The sequence below is a fragment of the Serinus canaria genome, chromosome Z (genome assembly GCF_022539315.1).
Source record: "Serinus canaria isolate serCan28SL12 chromosome Z, serCan2020, whole genome shotgun sequence".
NCBI lineage: Eukaryota > Metazoa > Chordata > Aves > Passeriformes > Fringillidae > Serinus > Serinus canaria.
In genome coordinates, this window is record NC_066343.1 from 64411798 (window position 1) to 64432155 (window position 20358).

The following is a 20358-nucleotide window of genomic DNA, read 5'->3' on the forward strand; positions in this document are numbered from 1 at the left end:
TCTGGAGCCTTTTGCAAATCAGGACAATTTAATAACTCCATAAATGTAGCATAGCCATTTAAACTTATGGCCATAACTTTTCATTTTTTTTGCTTAGTAATGTGTACTAGTTCTAGAGCTAAATTCAAGGAGGAGATCTACGCATTCAATGCCTGTTCTACAGCGCTGCTGAAATGGTTCATCCTGTTGTCAGAATACTGATAGTTTATTTGCTGGGAAACCTCTTCTGTTTTCTGAAGCTGTTGATGAAATAATTTAAATCAGCTATGGCAAATGTAAGTTACAGAACAGACTCTGTTCCATAGCAGTGGCTCTACCCATACCTCTTCTTCCTGGTCCATGGAAGCCAGGGAAATGCTAGCTGTTGGCTTACCACTGATGTTGATGGCTTAAAAACCTGCAAATGATCACACAGAGAATATTACATTGTTATTGTTCTGAGATAAAAGCTCTCTTCCATCAAGTTGAAAGATAGCATGCTGACAAATTAGCCAAATAAATGAGGTACATAAAATTGCAAGATGGAGTTTGTGTTTTCTATTTTGTGTGGAACTAACAGCAGTCTGAAAAAAGGGTGCTGTTGCAGCAGTCTGCTTGTCAGGTGCTTGTTTAATTTGCTGCAGAGAATTCTAGAGGATCCCTGATTTTAGTAATGGTGTTTTTTGGAAATTGATTGTGGATTTCTTGTTCTTGTGGTAAGGCAAGGTGAATTTGTGCTTTGTATTTGGAATTGAAAATTCTTCTAGCAAATTAGACCTGTGCTGCTCAGCAGCAGTTGTCTGTGGGAGACAAATACCTCTTTTCCTTTCTACCATTTCCTTTCCCCTCCAAGTGGATGATGGGAGGCTGACAGCAGACCTGACAATGGGCTGTGCTGTAACTAGCATAGCCCTGTGTAATCTTTCACTCCCCAGAGCCCACAGGGGCATTGTTCAAGTTTCCAGTGTAACACCATGGACTCTGCAAGACCAAGAGATGTCTGGGGTGTACAGGCATTGTAGCTCAGGAGTAGAAACAGAGGATTTAAGTGTGTGAGGCAATTAATGGTACATAACACCCAGTATCCCAGTAAACCAATGCAAACAAGCTTTGGAAAAACCTGCAATATTTATCTGGATGTTTTCTGATCATCCACACATGTCTGTGTGTGATCATGCATAGCTGGCAGGCAGCTGCTTTCACTGTCTTCATTAAGTGCTGTTGATACATCCTGGAAGCCTCTGAGTCTCTATTGGAAGTGGTTTCCTGATCCCGGCTCTAAGACCACCTGAAGATTTTAAAATGTTCCTGCAAGTTAATTGTTAATTGTAAATACACTGAGCGGAACAGCAATGCAGTTCCCAGAGCAGCCAGTTACATCCTTGTCTGTAACTACTTTGGTGCCTAGTCCATCTCATGTGCTTAGCTCATGGTTGGATTTCTTGACATGAATAGGTGTCAGATGAGTAAAGATTTCATTTCATGGGTATTGGATTGTGGCTGACTTCAACTGTCATATCCTGACAGTCCACTTCTCTCTGGAGTTGAGAAGTCTATGAAAATGGGATTAGGCAAGGCTGTCTGGCACCACTTTCTCTTGGAATGGTTTAAAACTTTGAATAAAGGCACTTGAATAAATTGCTGGAAGTAGCTGTTTAGAGCTTCTGGCACAGATGAATTCCTCTGGACGAACTCTAGGAGAAGTTCTGTTTCTCAGCTGATAAATTGGTTTTAACTGTTCAGGGTAAAGGAAGCAGTGACAGTATAATTGTAGATTAATTCAGGCTAGAAGGAGCATCAGGAGCCAGCTGCTCAAAGCAGGTTCACTTTCACTACGAATGTATTTATAGACTCCTTTTGCTTAATATCCTTTGCACCCTCTTCCTTTCACTTTCTTTATCTCTACACACACATGTATTTGGCAGTATCAGTATCAACCCCAGATGAGGCCCTCCCCCCCCCCCCCCCCCCCCCCCCCCCCCCCGCAAAATAAGATAAAGAATATATGGTGACTGAATTACTCACACAAAAACTTGTTGCAAAACTAATCTGCAACTAATCAGTAATCTCACCTGCTTGCTTATGACTGTATCTATATAAACTGTAAAATGTTTCCATGGTCTGAAGAGTGTGTTGAGATTAATTGAGTATTCAAAGTCTCCAGTTCCCAGGACGGATGAGACTAGAATGCACCTACACATTTTGTCTTTGTATTGTTATCTACTTGTTTGACAAATGTGTTGTAAAATCCAGGGAACAGTATCAAAGGTATTAGGTAGATTATCCTTAAGCTTTTTTTGTTGCAGAGAAAATGTCACCTTTGTCAGCACTTGGCAATCTGCCATTTTAGCTCAAATACAATTTGAAGGGTAATGCTGGAGGTGTTTCAGGCTCTGTTTCCTTAATTGTCATTCCTATTGCTTTTTTTGTTGTCTGTCTTTTCTACAGCACAATTTTGAGCTAACTGGGTGTTTCAGCCCATGGCAGAAGTATAGTTAGTATAATTGTATGGATTCCTGTAGACTTTAAATCAGTTGGGAGATTCAGGAGGAGCAAAGTGTCTGAAGTTGCATGGAAGTCAATGTAGTGTGCTTGTTTGCATATTTGTGTATTCCATGATTCTTGACTTCTATGGCCATTTGATTCACTTAATGAGCTAGTCAATATAACCTGACTGCTGTGTATATAGAAATGTAATTAATGGAGGGCTTATAATTGTATCTCTGCTGAGAGAAAAATAACTCTGTTGAGAGAAAATAATGGTTTTTTATAGCTTTTATTTGCATTGCTCAAGAGCACTTACTGTACCTAACTTCTACAAATACCATTTGTGTCTTACAGCTTGCCTTGAAGGGATCTAACTATGCTGGTCTGCTGGAACGGCATCGCATTCATACAAAAAATGTGGAGCATGTTGTGGACAGCTTACGGTAAGAATGTATGGATGTGAGGTTTTCAGACACAGTGCAAATATCTGTGGATTGTGTGAAATAAAAGGAAGCCTCCTGTTTCAAATGCTAATAAAACAGAGTACTGAAAAGAGAGGGGTGCAGATGAGCAGTAATTCCTAAAAGAACTGTCATGTGAACTGGCTCAGTTCAGTTGACTAGCATGTTCTATTATTGTCTTGAAAATAAACCAGAAAGTGGTACAGGATTTATGTGTCAAGTGTTTTTAAGCCAGATATGACTGCAATTATTCCTTAGCTGCATGACAGCTTTTTGGAAGGCTGTGACAAGGAACAATACATAACAGAATTCAGACTTTTTCTGAACTTTACAGGAATGAAAGGATAGAAGTTCGTCTTGTTAAGCGTCGAGAGTATAATGAAGAGACAGTTCGGTGGGCTGATGCTGTTATATCAGCAGGAGGTATGACTTTATGGAAGGGAAGTATTTGTTTCAGTATGTTTTCACAGATATGTTTCTCAAAAATACTTGGCAGTGTTTGAAGGAACTGGAAATAATGCACATTCTGAAAACAAATTGCTAATCTAATTGTCAGAAAATCTGACAAAAAGCAGTGGTTATGACCACTTTGTCTACCTCTAGTATCTAAAATTGTAGCCTGTGGAAGTAAACCCCTGTGCATGGCCACTCGAAAAGTTTTTCATGTATGAAACAATATAAACTGTGGAATTTACTATAGTTTTCAACTAAAGAGGGTAAAATTCTTGATGTCATGTAATTGTATGTACCCCTAAAACCTACTCATTGGTTATTTGGGATGTGAGGTGTAGACTAACATACTACCTCATGGTCCTCTTGCTCAAACTGTCTTTCTTGCTTTCACACTTAATCCAGTGACTGGCGTATCAAGTTGGATGGTACAGGTAAAAAGTCTGCAGCTTCTGAGCATCTTGTGCCACTGATCACTGTTTTCCAGATGAACCAACAGAGCAATTAACCTGATTGTTTATCTTTAATATTGGATTGCAGCAGTTCATTCAGTGTTAATTTTTGGGATATGCTGCAAATACAGCCTTGTGTTGCTGGGCTCTGACATAGTGTTACTCATCTGTGGCAAATAGGCTTGACCACAGCTTTCTCTCTTCCCACTAGTCCAGTTTGCCCTTAGGTACTGATCACCATGAAGAATGGGTAGAAAGGTTTATTCCTGGAGCATCCTGTCAAACTCTTGTGGATGGCAAAGAACTTCCCCAAAGTGCCAGTTTGTCTTTGGCAAAACTTTTCATGGTTGAGGCAAGCAGCTGGGAAGTAATAATACATCATCTGAGGTTTTCAGAGCTTTATGTCTTCATGCTGTTCAGAGCTTATATCTTCTTGCAGAGACTGAATGAGGTTATAGTTTTCTATCTGTTTAACAGACAGGAAAAAATACCAATATCTGGGGAAACCAGTACATTTAAAGATTTCTAATTCTGAGTTTTCTACTTATCCAAGACATCTTTTCCAAGTGTGCCTATTTGGGGCCAAATAAGACCTTTAAATTGCCTTTTAGGAGGACAACTGGGGTGAAGCTAAAGTCATTGTTTTTATGTGACTCACAGTAACATTTGGTTTTGTTTCCTGTCTCCTGTGGCTTTGTTTAGCAATACTTTCTAAATTTACTTTTGCTAAAAAATTTTTCTTACCTGCTGATAAATGTACAGAAATTCCAATAAATCTCTTTTAAAGCTTGCTTTTGCCATGTTCAGTTGCCTGGGCATGTATAGCTGTCAGATAAGTTGTACTTTTTTCAGTCATGTTTGCTATCTCAAATTCAGTTGTCACTACTCTGATTTGATAAGATGTCAGCAGTTTTGTCCCATTGTATTTTTGTCCAGCTTGCCTGATTTGTTGTTGATATAAACACACATAATGCTAATGCTGGAGTACATTCTGTTTGGGGTACTAGAATGTGAAGTGACACTAACTTTTGATCTGCTTTCTTTGTAGGTGATGGTACAATGTTGTTGGCAGCCAGTAAGGTCTTTGATAAGTTTAAACCAGTCATCGGAATAAATACTGATCCTGAAAGGTAAAAACATATTTGGGAAAGCAATGCTTTATTTAATATTAGGCATACTGTGCATCTGTTTTCATGGTACATGAGGCATACCTGTAGCATTTGGCAGCATAAATGTCTCTTTTAGTGGGTTGTAGGTACCAAGGGAATATTTTGGTTTTTTTAGAGAAGTTTGTACAAGGAGTTATCCTGTCTCATCTGAGAGGACATTAAGTAGTATTGGACAAGCATGCCTGTGTTGCAGTGCCACAGATGTTCTTACACACCAGTGTAACAGCACTTGCAGCTAGTTAACTTGTATTACTAACCAGGAGTTTGAGGCTAGAGGTGGCAGTACAGAATTTAGGAAGATGGACTTGGTAAAAGCAGCTAAGTGTGGTGCCTGAACACACAAAACCTTAATTTTTTTGTGAAGAAGGTGGATCCAGTAGAGGCTCAGATGAAGAAGTTTTCTGTTGTTTCTTAATGTAAACCATAAGATACCTCAGAAAACTCCTGAAACAATTGTTGGCACATAGCTGTCCTGTTATAAACTCTGCACAAGCTGCATCCACCTGCCCACATCAGTCTTGCAGGTCAGTAGATGCAGTGTGTTAGTATTGCTTGGTTGGTATAACCTTCAAATAGATGTCAAGTGAAACTCAGAATTCACCAAGGCTTTGCCTGCTGAGAAGTCCAGATTTGGATTTCTGCTTGTGATAGTTCTGCTTTTCTTGATATTGACAGTTAATTTATTCCTAGTACATAAAGTGGAGGTCAAAATGTTTGATTCCTTTAATACCTTCTTTTCCAAAACTTTTCAAATGCTCTGAGTAGCTATTCTGCATTATCAAGTCTGACTAGTAGGGGCTCAAATAACAAGTGCCTTCAAATTGTCACGTATTACTCAAGGAAGGAAGCAGGGTCTAGTCTCCTAGTTTTGACATGAGATTCTTTTGATCTTAGGCATGTTGCTTAGCTGTTCATGTTTCTAACTTATGTGTAAGTGGAGAATGTTTTTTTTTCCTTACCTGCCAGGTTTATTGAGCTTAAATTGCTTTCCTAGAATGGTGACAGGAACTATATTAGTTCTTACATACTCCTGCAGGATCATTAGCTGAACAGTTTTTAGGGGAAAGGCTGGAGAAATAACTTGTCTCAGACACACAGAATCCAGCTGAGAGCAGTGTGTTGTTGCTGATGTGGTACTGTGCAAGAACAGTAGAGATTCCTAAAGGTCTAAGAAGTGTAGCTTTGCTTAATGTAACACATAGGGAGATTTGTTTTGTTTTGTTGTCCAAAGGTACCAAATCTGAACAGTAGTACTATAATTTTCATGGTTATTTTTTTGCTACCAGATCAGAAGGACACCTGTGCTTGCCTGTGAGATACACCCATTCATTTCCTGAAGCACTACAGAAGCTTTATCGTGGTGAGTTCAGGTAGGATTCACTGATCTTTGGTTTCAAAGACATAGAGGGATTGGGAAACACCTAATCATGTGCAATTCCTAAGAAGCAGCTGAAGCTCAGTAAAATCTTAATGGCTCAAATTGTGAATTCTGTGTAGATGTTTATAATGTTGAAAAATGAGTTTTTTGGTCAAGAGGGAGACTAAGGCTTATTAAAACTGTCTGTCAGTTCCAGAAAAAAAGTCTTCTTGGATGACCTGCAATAATTGATTTTCACTTCTGACTTCATAAATGAGGAACTGTATTCTTGTAAGGGGTATATTTATGTATTTTAGGACTGTCCTGGTTTAGAGCAAATTTTGGAGGAAACTTTTTAAGTGAAAGCACTCTAGAAAGCAAACTCAAGCTGCACCTCCCAGGGAGTTTGGAAAGAAAAATCCAAACACAGACAGTTTGGAAAGAAAAATCTCTTTCAAGAAAAGTGGAAAAAACTGTTTATTTAACAGGCAAAGTACTCACAAACATGAAAAAATGAACAGCATTAAACAATGTAACCTCTCACTGTTCTGAGGAGATGGCAAATTCAGAGAGAGTCCTTGTCACAGCTGTAGGTCGGCTCACTCAGTCTCTTATCCGTCCCTCCGGTGCTGGAATGCAGCATCCTGGCCCTGGAGGGCCACATGTATGAGCTCCTGGTGCCATTCTGGGTGTTCAGTCCAGAGCAGGGCTGATCAGTTCCAAGAAAAGCAAAAGCCACAGTCCAGGGAGCTTCTCTGCCTAAGCCAGCTGAAACCTGACTAAAAGCAAAGGAGAGCTCTGTCCTGCTGTCTGTCCGTGCTGCAGACAGCGCAGTCTGTGGGCAGGAGTGCAGGAGAGTGAGTGCAGTGCCTGCAGACAAACCACGTGCTTCTTCTCTCCCCTCCACTCTCAGAACTGCCTTAGAGGTGCAGAACTTAATATCCAGCATAAATTGGGTATTAACTGGAACAGACAAATGGGGATACAAGCATCATAAAGTCACTCTAGGACAAGGACTCAAAAACATGTAGCACAGTGATGGCCATAAGAATAGAAGCTAATGAAACACATACAGTTAGGAAATGGTCAGTGTGTTGCATCTGGGATTTTGGTGATGAGATAATGTGGCTTAAATTTTGCTGACAAGTTAGTGTAAGGCAAAAAGTTCTTCATGCTGAATATAGCTTGATGTTTCCAGTACTAAATATTCTCAAAATAGAATAATCTCACTTGATTTAAAAAGAAACAAGAATTTTAAAGCACAGACTAGAGAAGAGTTTTAAATAACTACTTAAGAAGAGACACTGTTCTGTGAATATTTTTAGAGCATATTTTTGTGATGAAAGCCTATCAAAGTCAGAAATCAGAAAACAACAAAAAACTATCAAAAGACTATCAAAACCAGAAATCAGTCACTCATGTGAAAGTGTATAGCAATTGATTTTTGTTTATACTTGAAGCATATTAAATTTGTAACTTGAAGTGTAACTGTATTTGTGCCATAAAATAGTCCTGAAATTCAATTAATACAATTGCCAGGATAAATAACTGAAGAATTTCAATATATGTTGCTAAAGAAACAGGTGCTTTCTACTCACATATTCTAAGGTTTAGAAAACAGAAGCATTTTAGTCTCCATCATTCTAATTCGCTTAAGTAAAACTCGTAGTGCTTATTCAGATAATCTCACTTGACATTTGGCAAGTTTTGATGTTTTGTTGGAAACAAAGCTATATTTTTGTTGCTGACATTCCTGTTACTGCTCATTGTGGAGCTGAAACCTCACCAGAGCAAAACAGAAAGGATTTCTCTAATTATTTTTCTGAAATAATAGTAGATAAGAAATAGGAGATAATAAAATAGTTTGTTCTTAAGCAAGGACGTGAGCAGGTGTTTCATTCGAGAGTTCTTAGATTTGTTTGGCCCTAAGCAAACTTTGGAGTCGATGGGTAACTGAATCCTTGTCTGCAAGGGCTTCTGGTATCTTAGAGTTGTTGTGGATGATAAGTTGCCAGAAACTGGAAAAGGGCAATAGGCTTTTTCCCCTTATCTGTGATGTATCAGTCAGTGCAACAGTCTGTGTTAACATGGACCTTGTAATCCACAAGACAACCAACATTATTGATTTGTAAAGCACAAACTATATCAGACTGCCCAGGTTTTTTATCTTGGTGGTCAGTGCTGTACCAGGTTCTCCGAATAGGGGAATTAATAGGAGTACAGTCCCATTTTCTAATTTTGTGGGGGATGTGATATGCTCTAGCCAGGTCCATTGTAAGGAGGCTAGTATAGTGATACTCACTGAATACTTTCTGCATGACTACCTAAAATACCTGGAATTTAGGGGCAGATAGGATTTGTAAATGAGGCTCTCTATAAAGATGACTAGAGGAAAAACTAGCAATGCAGTCATGTATAGCGTAAGTCTCTTGTAATTTTAGGAAAAACTGGTTAATGTAGCCTGGATATCGACAGTATGAACAGGGAAAAGGTGTGCTCATAACACTCTCTTGTGATTTGCATTCTTAGTCAAAACTATTGCTATTTTGTTTTATGAAATATCTTAGGTTTTAAGAGGAAAAGGAATTTATATCTCTAGGGAAAAATAAAAAAATCAGAATGTTGTAACATGGCTTTTATATCCATCTCTTGCTTCAAACGAATTCCTCTTAAGCACCCTAAATTCCTAGGCCATGAGGGATTGTTAAAACAAGAGGATACTTGGGGTCTTTTATATATATAAGGGGATGCACAGAGCTGCTTTTCTGGATGTGTCAAATACAAACAAAAGATGTAAAAAATACAGCCTGTATTTCTGTGAAAATTCTTGAGAGCTCTTTATTCTTAAAAGTATTGTATCAGTCACTCATTCACATGCCTCAAGAGGAGAGTTTGTTACATGCAATTTTCGTAGGCTACTTTTGGCCAGTGTCCTCTTGTTTTACATATGCAGAAAATATTAGGTAGCAAATTGATAAGTGTAAAGAATTTACAATTACATATTATTAACTTTTTAAATTTAGAAGCTATAGTAGAAGCTATAAAACTTGAACTATATCTTTGAATATACTTAGCTCCTACTCTTAAGATGTTCTGCTTTGAGAATGGAGACTGTCAGATCCTATCTAATTTTGTAATGAATATTGCATACTGACTTCTTTTGCCTCTCTCAGGTGGCAGTGGCGGCAAAGAATCCGACTGTATCTTGAAGGAACTGGGATTAACACGACCCCAGTGGATTTACATGAACAGCAGCTAAGCCAAGAGCAACACAGCAGGGCTCACATAAATGAAAGATTCCAGGATCAAAGTAGGTTAAAATCTGACAAGAATATAATCACTTTGCTGTGATAACTTGGAATTGAAGATAGGGATTTGTAAAAGTTTTTGTATTTCAAATACCTGAATATCTGAAATATCTGTCAAAATACCTGATCTTTTTTAAAATGCTGTCTCTTAGAGTTACTATAACTACTTGAGTATTTGTGTGTGTTTGTGTGCACATGCTAACTTTTAAGTTAGGTTAATTGAGAGTTGTAAAAGCTGGTCTTGGACCAGCAAATAAGCAAATAAAATATTAAATGTGAGAGTCTGTCTGTAGATAATTCTTAAACACCTTCAGCTCCTTTCTTTATGGCGGGTTGAAAGATGCATGGTTCTGTGCTAAGCTGTGTCCAGTACTGCATTTGCTCACTAAGAAGTCCTTGTCAACATGATCATCTTGTTAATCCCCTTTAATTACCTTGTGGTATGAAGTCTAATTGTCTGAACTTCATCAGAAATGTCTGTTGAGTCACTGCCAGTGAATTTAACTTGGCTGGAAGTGTGACTGACAGAAGACTTCATTCTGCCTAGTTGCCTCTGACTTTTCAGGGAAAAATGTCTGAACTTAAGTGTCATTGCTGACCTTGGTTTAAATATTTATTGTCTCCTGTAAAGGACATTGACTGGCCACAGAGTAAATCAGTGAAAAAAAATGAGTCCTTGAAGAAAATGGAACATTAGGTCTAGAAAACAAACCCAGGTGGCAGAATCTCTCTTCCAGTGAATTGTGAATGGTTTTTGAAAACTTGTGGTTTAAGTCCATGATTCAAAACTTTTATATTTGATATCTGCAGGATCTGATATTTCTGGCCCACATCTTTTACCAGTGAGAGCACTCAATGAAGTCTTCATTGGGGAATCTCTTTCTTCCAGGTATGTATAATTGTTTGTTGTTACAGCAAGGCACAACTTAATTTCTTTTTGTGACATAGCAATGCACAATCAATGATGAGATTTTACTGTCAAATTTCACTTCTATTTTTTAAATATTTAACACCAATTGTATTATTGCTCATTACAAAGTGTATTTTCAAAGGTAAGTGCAGTAATGTTGATTGCTGATTTTCTGCCTCCTCTCTGGTTATTCTGTCATTTTTCCTGACTTTTTTCTTTCCCTTTTATTGTTGACTTAAATATCAGTCCTTGACTGCCTCGTCTCCTGCATATCTTAAATATGTTTTCATAAGCTTTTAGCATGACCAAACAGAAATAGCTTTTTTCATCACTCCCTTTTCTGCCTTTCTGTAATTAGATGCAAAGGTTTTTCTCCTGCTTTTGGCAGAAACCTTGTTATTGATGGAATATAGTTATTTCCTTTGTTTAAGAACTGTTTTTCTATCAAATTATGGTAGACCTTATCCAGGTACATTTGGCTGTCCTTTCTGTCTTGAAGATCAATGCATTTTTGGCAGCCAAACAGTAAGAAGGACATGGGGAATATGACTGGGGCTGCAATAAAAGACATGATCCTTAGTCAGGATTTGATCAAACTTTGACTTGTATTTTATATCTGTTTTCACTTTATTATCTTTAAAAAAAAACCCCAAACAAAAACAGCAGAAAAGCTACTTTAGAGTTTAACAGCTTGTGTGTGTACAGTGCCTGGTACACTGATTGCTGGTGCAAACCGTATAAATGTTCTGTAAGTGCTTTACTTTTTGTCTGGACTTCAGCCTCAGACTGGTAGGGGGAATTAATCTCAAAGCGATACAAATCCTCCTTTTTACTAAATCAAATCTAATTTTACCAAGATTCTAAGAAGTTTCTTTAATGGGCAGTGATAGAGGAACAAAGCTGTTTTCCAGTGCTATAAGTGTCACAAGTACATTTTTCTCTTGGTTCCTGTGTATTTGAAAACCGCTGAGGAACACAGTACCTCCAGAAAGCTGTAGAAATAAGTATGTTACTGGGACCTTACACTTGGAGACTTAAATGTCATAAAGACAAATCTTCTGTTAGTTTCAAATACACAGGTCTGCTATTTATTTAGAAAAAACAACTTTAGGAGCTTCTTGTCAGGTCTTATTCTCCCTGTCAGTGATGAAAACAAGTAAATTGAAGGAAAACCCCTCCCAGAAAACCTGTCATATCCAGCTTGCAAAAATTACATTGAACTGAATCAAGCGGTGCACCTGTGTTCTTAATTTACTTTCAGTTCTCTAATCTCCCCATCTTTTCAAGACTGATTACAAAACATGCCCTTAGTTACTGAGAGTACAAACTGCTTGGCACCAAACAGCCAAGAGCTGTGTTTCTAGACTGAAATAATAGCTCAGTAAGTTCTGTTTACTAAGAAAAGTGAAACTCAGTCATGCATAAAACAGCAAATGTGGTATTTCTGAGAGAATATCTATTAATCTGATGCCTGTATCACAGTTTGAATTAGGCCCTATGAATATCAACAAGTTAAGTTCATAAATACACTCTTGAATATTTTGAAGCTTGTAGAGAGAAACTTTAGTCTCTAGGTCTAACACTAGGAATCCCCTGACAGATGAACAGTAACACAGAAACGATGATTGTACATCAAGACCTAGTACTTTTGACTTTTAGGAATTATTTGCCCTGGAGAGAAATGTAAGCCTGCCGTTTGTGTAAACCTATTAATGAAGAATCAGTGGATTTTCAATTACTGAAGTGATCAAGAATTCAGGTTCAATCATGCTATTTCTTACTGATGTTGGAATGTTTAGTGTTCCTTGACATAATTTAATGAGACTCAATCACAGCATAAACACCATTTTTGTGCAACAGGTATGCAAGGAAGGTAATTATTTACAGTTTTATTTGTAAGTCCAGCAAGCCCTGCAGATGAACCACAAAGGTGGTTTTGTGCATAAATTAACATGAGAAGTGACTGCAGAAAAAGTGCCTAAAAGTTCATGCTAGAAATCATTTTAGTCCATTATAAAAACTGCTATAAAATAAGGAATCAGAAGTTGCTGTCAAATGGGAAACATGTACAAAAGCCTGTGAAATTGTAATCCAGATTTGAAAGTAGCTCCTCTAAATTGTAATGTGCCTGATAAGGCTGTGTGTTCTGTCTTATTCAGGGAGAACTTTAAGTCCTGCAAACCCAGTTTTAAATTCTCGCTTCATAGGGCCTCCTATTATGAAATATCAGTTGATGATGGTCCTTGGGAGAAACAGAAGAGTTCAGGGCTTAATGTGTGTACTGGAACAGGATCAAAAGCATGGTGAGTACATGTTGCTGCTTTGAGAGAAAATGCCATTTCAGATAAGCTAGATGAACATATTTGGCCTATGCATTTTCTTCTTACTGAGACTCTGTTGGGCTATGGGTAAGTCAGTCTAAAATTGTCACTGTCAGTATGGCTCAGAGCTGTTCCAGATGTATGAGATGAGCAGGGCACTTATTACTTGTGGGTATGAAAGGGTGAAGAGCTGTGGCACTGAGGCAGAAGTTTTCCTTAGATGTAATTTCAGTGAAAAATGTGGCATGCTACATGTGAAGATGAGTGGTTTGGAGTGGTGAGGGAAAGAGATTCTGCTGTGACTTGCAGAGAGCATACTGAGGTGATCTATTAACTATTCTTGTTGTCTAAAATTAAAGTGCTTAAATGATGTAGCCCAGTAAACTTATAAAAATCTAAGCTCTAAGAAGAATGGGAAAGCATGTATTAAATGCAGTGTTAAATGTTCTCTGACACATCTACTGTCCATACTCCTTTCAAGCCCCTTTTTTCTTTCATATTTAATTGACAGGGGACAATCTCTTTGCCAAAATAATCCCCTTAAAAAAAGATGGCCATATCTACACAGAACTGTGCTAGCTTAATCAGGGGGATAAAATATTTAAACTTCAGTTTAAACGTGCTGCAGTACTGCATGTAAGTCAAATCAATTTAGTTTTGAGATGTGAGATATGTGTTTGTGCTCATAATTTAGAGTTGTACAATAGGCACTGGATTTGTGGGGTAGGCTAAGATGAACTGAAACAGAAGCTTTTAATGAAATTCAAAAATAAGTATTCATGCTGTAACCATGGTTACTAGGTTTTACTCTTCATTGTAATTCAGAATTTGGTATTCAGGCAGCATAGCTTAGTTCTGGAGTCTGCCAAGGATGAAATTGGCAGACTGCTAGAGAAACTTTCCTAGTGTTCAGTATCTTGGGAAAGTACAGTCTTAATTCAATGCTGTTCTTACACATTTCTTTTGCTTGCACACTCTGTGCTGAGCAAACCCAGAACCAGGGACCAAGCTCCAGGATTGCCTCTCTCCATTCCTGTAATCTGTATGTGTTGCTGGACTTCTCTAAAGTTAGGCCAAGCCTCAGTGGAGTGATTCCCCCTTAGCCTGTTGTCTAGGGGTTTTCCTGGAATTTGTCTTCTTGGGACTGAGAGATTTAAATGTCCTGGTGTTTTCTGTAGATGCCAATACTTGTGTAAAAGGATATCTTGATAGCGTCTGCTCAGGCTTGCAGGTAGGCAGTAAGTGTAATAGAGAGCCTTTTGCACACCCTCAGCAGCTCTGGGGTCAGATAGGGGTGTAGTCTGAGGTGTTTTACTGCATGACAGAAGTGCTGGACTGAGAATTTTAAGCTGTATTGAGTCCTGGGCATGTGACATCTTCATGGTACTGCTGTACAGTGGCTGTGGTTAGCACCTACTCCCTTTTGAGTCTGGGCAGAGGAGGGAGACTTTTTTAGGAGTTTTGCCTTAGTTCAGACTGAGGCTATACTGCCTTGTTCATCCAAATGTATGGAATGCAGAAGTGTCTGATCTGTTTATTTTTTATATACACCAGTTCTTTTAAGATTCAAGACCACACCTTAGGGTATAAATAAAGAGGTAAAATATTTGTAAAGAAGTGTTGGGTTCATAAATGAGAACTAAGAGAATAAATCAATTAGCAAGGGTTGGATAGACATGGTAAGAACACAATCTCTAGAGCTTCAGTTTTTTAATGCAGACTTAATGCAGCAGTTATTGGGGTTTTAAGGCAGGGGGATTATTGACGAGCAGACTACATCTCATGCTCTTCTTTCCTGAAAACTTCACTTAATGGATTTTTAAGGTTTACAAGGCCACAGGTAGATGCCAAAGCAGGAGTTGATTTAGGACTTTTTTTTTTTTTAAATTAACTGTTGCCAGCTCATACTTACAGCACACACTTACTTCTTTTTCCTCCCCAAATGTTGAATTTAGTTTTTCATCAGTGTGAAAGGTTTTTTGGTTTTGCTCGGTTTTTTCCTAAGTTGTACTGCTTAGCAAACAAGACTTCTTCTCTGTCTAGGTCCTATAATATTAACAAGGTTGCACATCAAGCTATTGAAGAGATCCTTAAGATCGGTGAGTGAGCAATGTGGCATTACTAGCCAAGTTCTGTATAGATACATCTATCTAACTGGGGCTCTTTCTCTCGGCTCAACAGCAAAAAAGCATGGAAGTTTGAATATGCCATTGAACACGGAGCTGGTACAGAAAGGTTAGTGAAAAAGGCAAGATTTTTTTTAAAGTATCTTTGGCTGATTTATTTTGTTTATATTCTCTACTACTCACCTTTCAATGTTTTAGTAGTAATAGTAGTCTTTCTTACAGGCTTGCAGTAGTAGTCTTCCTTACAGACATTAATTAGGCAGAGTTGGCAAACAATGTCTTACTTGAAATGAAAGTTCTTATTTAGACTTCTGTCTACATTAGTCTCTTCAGGAGAATTTCAGTTTTCCTAAAATTTGAAACAGTTAATATTTAATCTCCAGAAGAGAGCTATTGAGTGTGCATCATGCAGTAGAACTGAAAGGAATTTTCCCTAAAAGTAATTTTTTTTTTGCATATAAAGACTATTAAACATCTGTCAAGACTTGATGGTCCTTCTTGATAGAGAAGCCACACTTCCCTGAAGGAATGTGTGTTTCTGAGAGTAAATAATTTTCTCTGGAAAAACTAATGGCTGACTCCTCTGCTTACAGTAACAAATGATTACAATGAGTCTCTGCTCTACAGTCCAGAGGAACCAAAGATGTTTTTCAGTGTTCGAGAGCCTATTGTAAACAGAGTTTTCTCAAGTAGCCGTCAGCGTGGCTTCTCTTCAAAGTAAGTGTTGGCTGCAATAGCAAAGAGTTACTTCGTTAAGTGTATCTGTCAAACTCTGAGCAATCCGGGACTTTCCCTTGAAGTGTTTCAACATCCAGTTTGTGCTTTGAATGACTTGAGTATTGTTCTTGTAACAGCAGGATGAAAATGTTTCGTAGTTGTGTTACGGCTTTTTAATGTTTGATCCCTGCACAATCTTACAGAATAAATGAATCTCACTGTGCCCAGTTTTGGGTATGTGCCATTTCCTTCAGTATGAGACACAGACAGTGACAGACTGAAGTGAATTCAGGAAAGGGCCACTGGGAGGGTAAGAGGGCTGGAACAAGTGGTTTATAAAGGAAAGACTCAAATAGTGTTTTCCTTTAGCCTGGAGGAGACAAGACTAAGGGGGAATCCAGTTGCTGTCTTCAGCTACCAAAGGATGGTTACAGAGGAGGCTTGAGTTAAACTCTTTTCAGAGCAGAGTATAATGCAACAGCCATGATTTTATAGGATGTAAGATTCTGATTAAAAAAAAAAAAATTCACAGTGAGAAAGTCAGGCAGTTGACCAGGTTGTCTCTATAGATTGTCTTATCACTGTTCTTGGAGATACTCAAAACTTGCCTAGGCAAGGCATTAAGCAATGTAACCCATCTTAAAAGTAAGGCCTCCTGTGAGCAGAAGGTGAGACTAAATGCATTTCCAAACTGAATTATTTGCTTATTCATCATTTTAACTTAGGGCCCTTGTGCCAGTGGAGGTTTAGATTGAATATTAGGAAAATTATTGTCATGGAAAGGATTGTAAAGCCGTGGAACAGGCTGCCTGTGGAAGTGGTATAATTATCATCCCCGAAGGTATTTTAAAGACATGTAGGCATGGCACTTAAGGACATAGTGGTGGGCTTGTTAGTGCTTGTTTAATGCTTGAGCTCAATGGTCTTACTTGTCCTTCCCAATCTAAATGATAATATGATATGTGGAGCTTGCCATAATTAGATATAAATGTTACAGCCATTAGTTAAATGATCAGAATAACTGAACATACTAACAATAACATATAAACTATTGAAAGTAATACAGTATTTCAATTGTAATTAACTGTCAGTTCAACCTTTTATATCAGAATAAATGTCTAAATGAGCTCTGAGCCAAATTCTTTATTCTGTCTTGTCCAGCTCTAAAAGAGATTCCTTAAATTTTGTAAGATTAGATTTAAACTTATGAACTTAAATATGTCAGACTCTAATAATAATGTCTTGACAATAATATGCTGCAGTTCTTGAAGTTGCCTGGCAAGCATCCTGACCTTCAGCTTTGTGTTTGTAATTACTCTCTGAATGATTAATGTAACTAAAGATTAAGTTAATGTCCAAATTATTTGAACCTCAAGCGTTGCTACTTGAAAATACATATTTCGTGTAACACGAAGACCACATACTAGAATCTTAAATTAATTGTGAAGTTTAAATAAATGGGATCATCAGTAGCTTTCTTTGAAAATTACAACTAAGCTTCAGCTTCAACACCAAGTGTTATGTTGTAGGCTGTGCTCAGACTCTGGGAGCATTGACCAAGTCCTTCAGTTCTCTCTGGATTCTTTCCAAGTCCCTACAAAGCACTGATAACTTGGGGGGTTCTAGTGCTTAGTACCATGCTAAGTGGAGGTTTAGCATTTACTGACCCAAGCAAAAGAATGTCCCAGAACCAGTTTTATTGTTAAGTGCTTGTGTGAAATATTTAAATTTTTTAGCTCTTTTGTGATAACTTACTTGTTGGGTTTTTGCAGAGTCTGTGTCCGTTCCCGTTGTTGGGATGCTTGTATGGTTGTAGATGGAGGAACATCTTTTGAGTTCAATGATGGGGCAATAGCTTCGATATTGATTGACACTGATGATTCACTGTGCACTGTTCTGCTGGAAGAATGAAGGACCATGATGTCTTTTGCTGAAACATTTATGGATCCATAGAGGGAAACCATGGGGATATCACAATGCTGCATTATATTGGAAGTTGGCCTTTTCGGATGCAAGAGCATTTGGAGGAAGCTTGAAATGCTTTTCATTCCTTTGGGTTGGGGAATCATTAGCCTGATATTTAAGTTTTTTTTTGCATCTAGTGTAAATGTCTGAAGTGTTACCTCTAACTTCAGTGAAAATTTTAACTTGTAAGGCAAACATGAAAAAACAGGAAAATGGGTTAAAGTATTAAGTCAGTAGTATTAAATATTCAGATGTACAGTTTTTTAGTAACAGTCTGGGACTGATACAACTAAATACTTCATACATACTTTTGTAGAAAAGTTGACTGTCAAATTAGCAATTTGATGCAAGGGTATATAGATTTTGGTAAACCATGATGTTGATGTAAAAAAAATGAAAATACAAATCTTTTGTATGCTTTTAAAAAATTGTACAACTTTGTAGTTTCATACAACTTGTGGCAATTTTATTTTTTGTTCTTTCAGTATTTTTTCTACTTTGTAGACTTATACACAGAGTATAAGTCTGGTTTAGTCCATCTTGAATGAGGTAGCTTTTAGTTTTCTGTTTGGCTAGATAGGGACTTGAAACCCAAAGGTTTTCTTGAGCCCTTCATGAAGAATATGCAAATTATAGAAATCATGTTGTAGTAGGATATATTCCTTCACTGAATGGATTCACTGGCAAGCAGATTATCAGAACACTAGTATATGTAAGTGGCTATCATAAGACTTACATTTGGCCTTATTAAGTTGAATGTTTAGAATTTTAGGTTTTGAATCTCTTATATTTAAAGAAGAAAGAGATATGCTGGGTATATGGAGTTGGAGTGCAATTAATACCTATGTCTTACAGTTTTCCCAGCATGTTTTTACCTTCTCCAGAAAATTTACATTTCCAATCCTATGCTGAATTCTAGTGTTATGTAAATGACAACAAATTAATTTCACATGTCTCTGCTCATGTTAGGTAATCAAGTTGATACTAGAAAGAAAGAAAAAAGCTCTGATTAAAGAAGAGCAAGTGACCTTTTAAGTCTCTTAGAGAAACTGTGAACTGTGACTGCCTTTTGAAATCTGTGCTTATAATTGCATAGGTGAGGCAGAATTTGGGAAAACAAATATTTTTACAGCAGGAACTCTTCTGCTACATGGCTTGAAAATAGAATGTTTTGTCTACTGCAGATTGGTTTCCAAGAGTGAGTTTTCTTAAAACGACTTTTGAATGAAGAGACTTCTAAAATAGATGTTCTCAGGTTTAATGGAAATGTTCTCCAATGTGGCCAATCAATCAGTGTATTTCTTGCCACTTGCAAAATATAAACTGCTCTTTATTGGTGAAGGAAACAGACAAAGGTTTTTTTCCTTATGGACTTAGAGTGAGTAGAACTTAAAACATAATTTATAGGATATTGATTTGACCAGACGATTCAATTCTAGGAAAATGTGAAATTGATGGCGATGTCTGAATAAGCTATCATTGTGTACATTTCACCTGCTAAGTGTGCTGCAATGTTATTTACACTGTCTGGTTGCCTTGACTGTAGACTCAAAAAGCAAAATAGCCAAATGTGCTTTCAAAGTTGATAAGTTCAGGAACTATCAGAATAAAGCTCTGACTGTCTAAAATAATGTGCAAAGCTTGTCTAAAGGTAAAGGCAAAGGTACAAGGTACTAAAGGTACACAAAGGTGTACCTTTGTCTAAAGATATTCAGAAGACTAATCTTTCTAAAAGTTGTGTGCACACAGACTAGGATATTCTAGTTATTCTCAATCCATCTGAAACCAGTTAGGGATTGTTTATTATGTGCCTCTGTCATGTTACACTAGTCAATATGCTGTTAGGATTCAAAAAATCCTCAAGCCCACCAATGCCATTAACACTAATTTATTTCCTCCTAGGATTCTTACCATTCTTAGATTAGATTTAGGTATTGAACGTGTGCACAGCAAATCTATGGCAGAAATCTCAACAACTGCTTATTTAGACAACTGTGTGCTGTAAAGTTTTAGTGGAGACTGGTTAGTGAGATCAGTAAGCATACCTCTTAAACATGCCTGTCATTCCTTATTATGAACATCAAAACTAAAAGATATTGTTTTCAGGCCCTACAGCCCCAAAGTATGATCTAGATTAGGACTTAGTAAATTTTCCTTCAAATTCTAACTTAGCAAAATGGAAGCCTGACCTACTCATGAGTGGCCTCTACTGGTTTTGTCTGTATTTAATTGCAGTTCTGTTGAAGCATTTACTGGTGAATGCTTAAAATTGACTAGGATGATTCAGAAATCTATTAATAGTAAGCAGCTACCTTTTTTTAATTAAACAACTGTAGGACCCTTTTTAAAGATCCTTTATGATGAAGGATTGCAGTACAGACAACTTACTTGGTAGACACTATTCCAAGACAGTACTGAGTCTTGGTTTAACACTGATTTAATCAGCATGGACTGGCAGTGATTTTTGCACCTCTTCTACCTGCTGAGTCAAGTCCATGGTATTTTCATTTAATGCTAGTGTACACTGTGTTCTGCTAAACTAGACTGTTATTCTTTGCCTTTTTTTTTTCCCAAGTGGTGTTTATACATTATGTAATAAAAAAATAAAACATTAATTGATAAATTAAGCTATCCTGTTCCTGATTTCAACCTTCAA

General features: G+C 37.5%; 1 protein-coding gene across 3 annotated transcripts in view; it reads left to right on the top strand.

Annotated features, from left to right (window-relative positions):
* NADK2 (NAD kinase 2, mitochondrial) overlaps positions 1–20329 on the top strand; it is a 32949-nt gene extending 12620 nt beyond the window's left edge. Inside the window, exons 2-13 of one of the 3 annotated variants that reach the window (XR_007780468.1) lie at positions 2821–2909; positions 3262–3350; positions 4878–4959; positions 6285–6368; positions 9529–9665; positions 10474–10552; positions 12733–12876; positions 14938–14993; positions 15076–15129; positions 15614–15737; positions 17510–19353; positions 19410–20329. Coding sequence is in view for 2 of the 3 variants with exons in the window: in XM_030237123.2 (XP_030092983.2) it covers positions 2821–2909; positions 3262–3350; positions 4878–4959; positions 6285–6368; positions 9529–9665; positions 10474–10552; positions 12733–12876; positions 14938–14993; positions 15076–15129; positions 15614–15737; positions 17510–17648 (1077 nt within the window). In the remaining variant the exon portion in view is untranslated. Of the gene's footprint in view, positions 1–2820; positions 2910–3261; positions 3351–4877; positions 4960–6284; positions 6369–9528; positions 9666–10473; positions 10553–12732; positions 12877–14937; positions 14994–15075; positions 15130–15613; positions 15738–17509 lie in introns of all 3 variants that reach the window. The other 2 variants (XM_050987001.1, XM_030237123.2) reach the window with 2 other exon arrangements.
* The last annotated feature ends 29 nt before the right edge of the window (positions 20330–20358 follow it).